Source organism: Myotis davidii, unplaced genomic scaffold (assembly GCF_000327345.1).
Source record: "Myotis davidii unplaced genomic scaffold, ASM32734v1 scaffold514, whole genome shotgun sequence".
NCBI classification, from domain to species: domain Eukaryota; kingdom Metazoa; phylum Chordata; class Mammalia; order Chiroptera; family Vespertilionidae; genus Myotis; species Myotis davidii.
Window position 1 is genome coordinate 456,939 of NW_006286236.1, and position 4,843 is coordinate 461,781.

A 4,843-nucleotide genomic window follows, 5' to 3' on the forward strand; every position below is an offset into this window, starting at 1 on the left:
GTCGTGTAGCCCCCTGAGAAACAAGGGCAGAGGTGGGGGTAGTCAGGGCCCAGAAGCCAGAGCCTACACTAAGCCCCTCCCGAGAGTATAGTCCATGCTGCCCCCTTGTCCGCAGTGCCAAGTGTCCCCTCCCCACCTCCCCTGAGACTCCTCTAGGGCCCTGCATGTGGATAAGGGGACCCCAGGGGCACAACCCTGTAGGCACCTGATGCTCCGCCCAGCGCCTTCCCCAGTGTGGAATTGATGATGGTGACCTGGTCCCTCACGCCCAGCAGCTCATCCGTGCCCCTGCAAGGAAAGCTGCCACTGCCTCTGCCACTATTGGCCGCCTGGTTTCCCACCCACCCTTAGAAGCCCAACCCAAGGCCTTAGGTGCCACATGTGCCCACCGTCCTGTGGCCCCCAGGAAGCCAGTGGCATGGCACTCGTCCACAAAGACCAGGGCACCATATCGAGATGCGAGTTGGCACATCTCCTTCAGGGGTGCAATGTCACCATCCATGGAGAAGACTCCATCAGTGGCCACCAGGCGTAGTCGATGCTTCTGCAGGGGAAGGCAAGGACAGGTGGCGGCTGGTGTCACGAGCTGGCCCAAACCACCCACCTTCTGAGCTACTTGGGGCTCCAGGAGCTCATTCTGCCCAGTGCCCAGCATAGAGGTGGGCACATAAGTACTCCTATGGTGGGACTGGCACATCTCCCTCACCTCTGCCTCTCTGAGCCTTACCCATCCCCTCCAGAGCAGTCGGGAGCACATGTAGCCCTGAGAGTGAGCATGCTCTCCGTGTCCCCTTCAGAGGGCAGCGTGGGGTGGGGCCAGTTCTTCCCATAAGTCCATCCCACCACTACGCCTAAGAGCCTGCCACACATAAGGTCCCCAAAGTGACATGATGCAATGGAAAAAAGCTCTGGGTCTGAGGGACTTGGGTGCAAATTTGGGCTGTTTCAAACTTGGCAGGCTGTCTTTGAGTGTGGAGTTGGCCTTGAAGATAAGCCCAGCCCTGGGCCCCAGAACCCCCGGGCCTTGCCCCACCTGAGCCTCCTTCAGCTTGGCCTCTAGATCGGCCATGTCCAGGTGGCGGTAGCGGAACTTGTGGGCCTTGCAAAGACGAATGCCATCGATGATGGAGGCATGGTTCAGCTCATCTGACAGGACTGCGTCCTCCTGGGTCAGCAGGGCCTGGAAGAAGGCAGTTGGAGCAGAACCATCACCCAACCACCTTGGTGTCCTCCCTCTCCTATGATTCCCGAGTCCAAATTTCACTGCCAGCCAGGGCATTTCTTTGGGCAGGGAGGCAAGGAGCCCTCTGCCTCTCTCTGGGCCCCTGCCACTGGAATATGTTTGGTGAGTGCCTGGCCCCTGCCACCCTCAGCCATCCAGCGGATGTAGGTTATCCCCAAATAGCCTGAAAGATAGCCTCCTTGCAAGCCTCAGGATTCTTTCTGGAGCACCTACTGCCTAACCTGATCTCCGTGAGAAATGATCACTGGAATCTCTAGCCATGGCACTGGCATCCTGCCAGGTTCTCCTGACTGCCCTCTCCTACAGCCTAGCAGGCCTCGCCAACTCCCACCCACGGCCCCGACACACCTCAAAGAGGCCCGCGTTGGCATCAAAACAGCTGGGGAAGAGAATGGCATCCTCACGCTGGTGGAAGCGGGCTATCTTTGCTTCTAGGTTCTTGTGGATGCTCTGAAGAAAGCGAGTGAGACAGGTGTGAATGCCTGCGGGGTCACATGGCACACGTCCTGGGGACAGAGGCTTAGGTGGTCATAAACACACCCAGCCTAGAAGGCCTCCAGCCCTGGCCTTTCCCTTCTTTCTTCACCACAAGGGTTCCTCAGAGCCAACAGGAATCTGGCAGATGGTTCTCACGGAGGAATTAGGGACTCGCTCGGTGTCCCTTCCTGGTCAGCTCTTCTTTTTGTAATGAGGGTTGGACAGTGAAATTATGGGTACTGATGGCAAAGGAAGATGTGTCTTGCTAATATCAAACCGAGTGTCTTTTTTGGTTGCTTTATGGCAAAGAAGAGGATTACATAAGTAACTAAGTTCATTTGGACCTTGAATTCTTAGATTGGAGAGCTGTCCCAGGATTTTGTTGGAAAGTGCCCTGACTTAGGTGTTCCATCATTCATTTCATCCTCAGCTTTCTGAGAGGATAGGTCATAATTACAAGTAGTCAGGAGCATGGACCCTTGAGCCAGGTCACCTGGGTTAAAATCCTACCATGAAAGCCTTAAGTTACTTCTCTTCTCTGGGCCTCAGTGTCCCCTTTAACAGGGGTGAAAACAACACTTATCACTGAGGATAGTTCCGAGCATTAATGAGTTAATGTTTGTAATGTTCTTAAAACAGTACCTGACACATAGTAAGCACAGTAAGTTTCATGTCTATGTAAATTTATTTTGAAACATTACAAAATAATAACCAACATTCATTGAGCACTGCTGTGTGTCAAGCACTGTTCTAAGCATTCTTAAATGTATTAACTCTGTAATTTGTAAAGATTCTATTAAGCACCATTATCCCCATTTTACCAATAAAGGGATTGAGACACAGAGAGGTTGTCACTTGCCCAGAGTAACAGAGTCAATCAAACGTGGTACTGGGCCCTCGCCGGGTGGTTCAATTAGTTGGAGTGTTGTCCCATACACGAAAAAGTTTCGTGTTCGATTCCTGGTCAGGGCATGTACCTAAGGTTGCGGGTTCAATCCCCTGTTGGGGTGTGTATGGGAGGCAACGGACGATGTTTCTTTCTTACATCCATGTCTCTTTCTACCTCCCTTCCTCTCTCTCTAAAATCAGTAAACATAACCTCAGGTGAGGATTAAAAAAATAATAATAAAAAGGTGGTGCTGGGAATTGGGCCTAGGCAGAATTGCTCCAGAGCCCTCTACCTCAATCCCTGCCTTCTATTCTTCCTTTCTGTAGGACCAGTGGACTCTGTTCTGCAGGTGGGAAAATAGATGCTGGGAGATGTGGTTTCTTGCCCAAACCTTCCCAGAAGCCTGAACCCAGTCTTTCTAGTGGATGGTTCTGGGGCCGAGAGTGGCCCACAGCCCTGGGATAGGATGAGCTGAGCTGGCTAAACCAGCCCTGCTGCCTGTGGGAAGCAGACAGCTGGGGACAAGGCCCCACTCCACCCGCCCCCTTCCCACATCAGCCACTGTATACCTGGGTCCCACAGATGAAGCGGACAGAACTAAGGCCAGCTCCAAACTCCTTCAGGTTCTTCAAACCTGCCTGGATCACCTCGGGGTGGCTGCTCAGGCCCAGGTAGTTGTTGGCACAGAAGTTAATGATTTCTGAAGTGGGGGACAGAAAACAGACAGCAGCTCAAGGCCCTAAGGAAAGGCCTGGAAAGGTGTCCGTGCTAGGCCCTGGGGACCCAGGCAGTAAATGAATCAGGATTCCCCTTGAGGAGGCAACCACGACACAGTATGATCCATTCTGGGGCAGAGGCCAGGATGGGGACCTGGCGGCCCCTAGAGGCACTGAATCCACCAGCTACAGGAGAGGAGAGGTCAGGAAAGGGTCTGAGTGGCATCTTGAAAGATGAGAAATTTAAACTCTGGCTCTGAATCACCCCCCTACCCCCACCCCCCACCCCAAGGAGGAACTCACAGGCTCCTCCCCTCCCTGAGGACACCAGCAACCCCTCATCTGAGCTTTGGTTACCTCATGGGTAAATGAACAGGGTTTGGTCAGATGCTCACTGCGGTTCTCAAACTTCACAGTTGACCTTGCTGCCTGATATAGAATCACAGGGCAACAAGGGGTGCCTCTGAGACCTGGACCTCGAATTATACCCGAGGAGGAAAAAGCGGCTTGAGGAAGGTTCACTCAGCCTGGGGCAGGCAAAAAGGGATGAGCACCTGGGGTCTCCTCATCCCCCATCTTTTGACCTGCTCCAAGCTTCCTGTGGGGGTGTGTGTGGGGAAGATAGGGATTTCCTGGGACCGCCATTTTACAAATGAGTGCAACAGCACCAAGGATTCCATGCCTACTTCCTGAGCAGAGGGTAGCCTTTACAACCAGTACCCACTTGGGATTGGCACGGACAGAGGGAGCCGGGTGGTCCAGTTCCTGGTGTGCCTCCTGCAGCAGCCCATGCGCCCCTTGCTCGCTGAGACTGGCCAGGAAGTTGGCCTCTCTGGCCCATGAGCTGACCTTCCAGCTCCACTACCAGAGGACCTGGACGAAAGCCCTGCTCCGCCTGCCGCTCGCTGGGGGCTTTGGGCAGCTCACTTCTGAGCCTTTCATTTGTAAAGCGGAGAGTTACAGCAGTCCACGTGCAGCTCTCGGAGGCCTGCACAGAGCAGCAGCTCCAGAAATGCCGGGTTTCTCGCTTCGCCTTCCCATCACCCGTCCTTGAAGCAGCTGGGCACCCAGCTGGGCTTGTCTCTTTTTTCTCACATTCTCCCAGGCTGGGTCTGGCCCCCTCTGCCCTCTTAATCAAACAAGTGCTCAAGGGCAAATCACCTCCCTTCGTGGAGACGGGTTTAACCAGATTTAACATGAGAAAAGTAGGTCTGATAGCTGGAACAGGGGCCGGTGGCTACGAGCGCAGGACCTCCATTCAGCGCAAGCCTCGGAACGGCCCTCTCACAGCCGCCCGAGTCCGACTCCCGGGAGGGGGCGTTACCTCCGGAGACGCCGTCGACGCGGATGCGCGGCCCCTGACGCGACGTGATGACCCGCTCGTTCTTCCAGGTGCCGGCCCCGCGGATCCCTTCCAGCTCCTCCTCCAGGATGCCACGCAGCTGGGCCAGCGCGGAGTGCGCGCAGCGGCCGGGGGCCCGGGAGGGCGCGGCGCGGAGCACGGAGACAGCCCACATC

General features: G+C 55.1%; 2 protein-coding genes across 2 annotated transcripts in view; one reads left to right on the plus strand and one right to left on the minus strand.

Annotated features, from left to right (window-relative positions):
* ANKRD54 (ankyrin repeat domain 54) overlaps window positions 1–65 on the plus strand; it is a 27,049-nt gene extending 26,984 nt beyond the window's left edge. Inside the window, exon 9 of the mRNA XM_006757443.2 lies at window positions 54–65. The gene's annotated coding sequence lies outside the window, so the exon portion shown is untranslated. The remainder of the gene's footprint in view (window positions 1–53) is intronic.
* Window positions 1–4,842, minus strand: part of GCAT (glycine C-acetyltransferase) — a 6,171-nt gene extending 1,329 nt beyond the window's left edge. The window contains exons 1-6 of the mRNA XM_015559846.1: window positions 4,650–4,842; window positions 3,179–3,309; window positions 1,592–1,693; window positions 1,034–1,180; window positions 390–544; window positions 187–288 (exon numbers count right to left, since the gene is read on the minus strand). Coding sequence (XP_015415332.1) covers window positions 187–288; window positions 390–544; window positions 1,034–1,180; window positions 1,592–1,693; window positions 3,179–3,309; window positions 4,650–4,842 — 830 coding nt within the window. The remainder of the gene's footprint in view (window positions 1–186; window positions 289–389; window positions 545–1,033; window positions 1,181–1,591; window positions 1,694–3,178; window positions 3,310–4,649) is intronic.
* Window position 4,843: the final 1 nt, after the last annotated feature.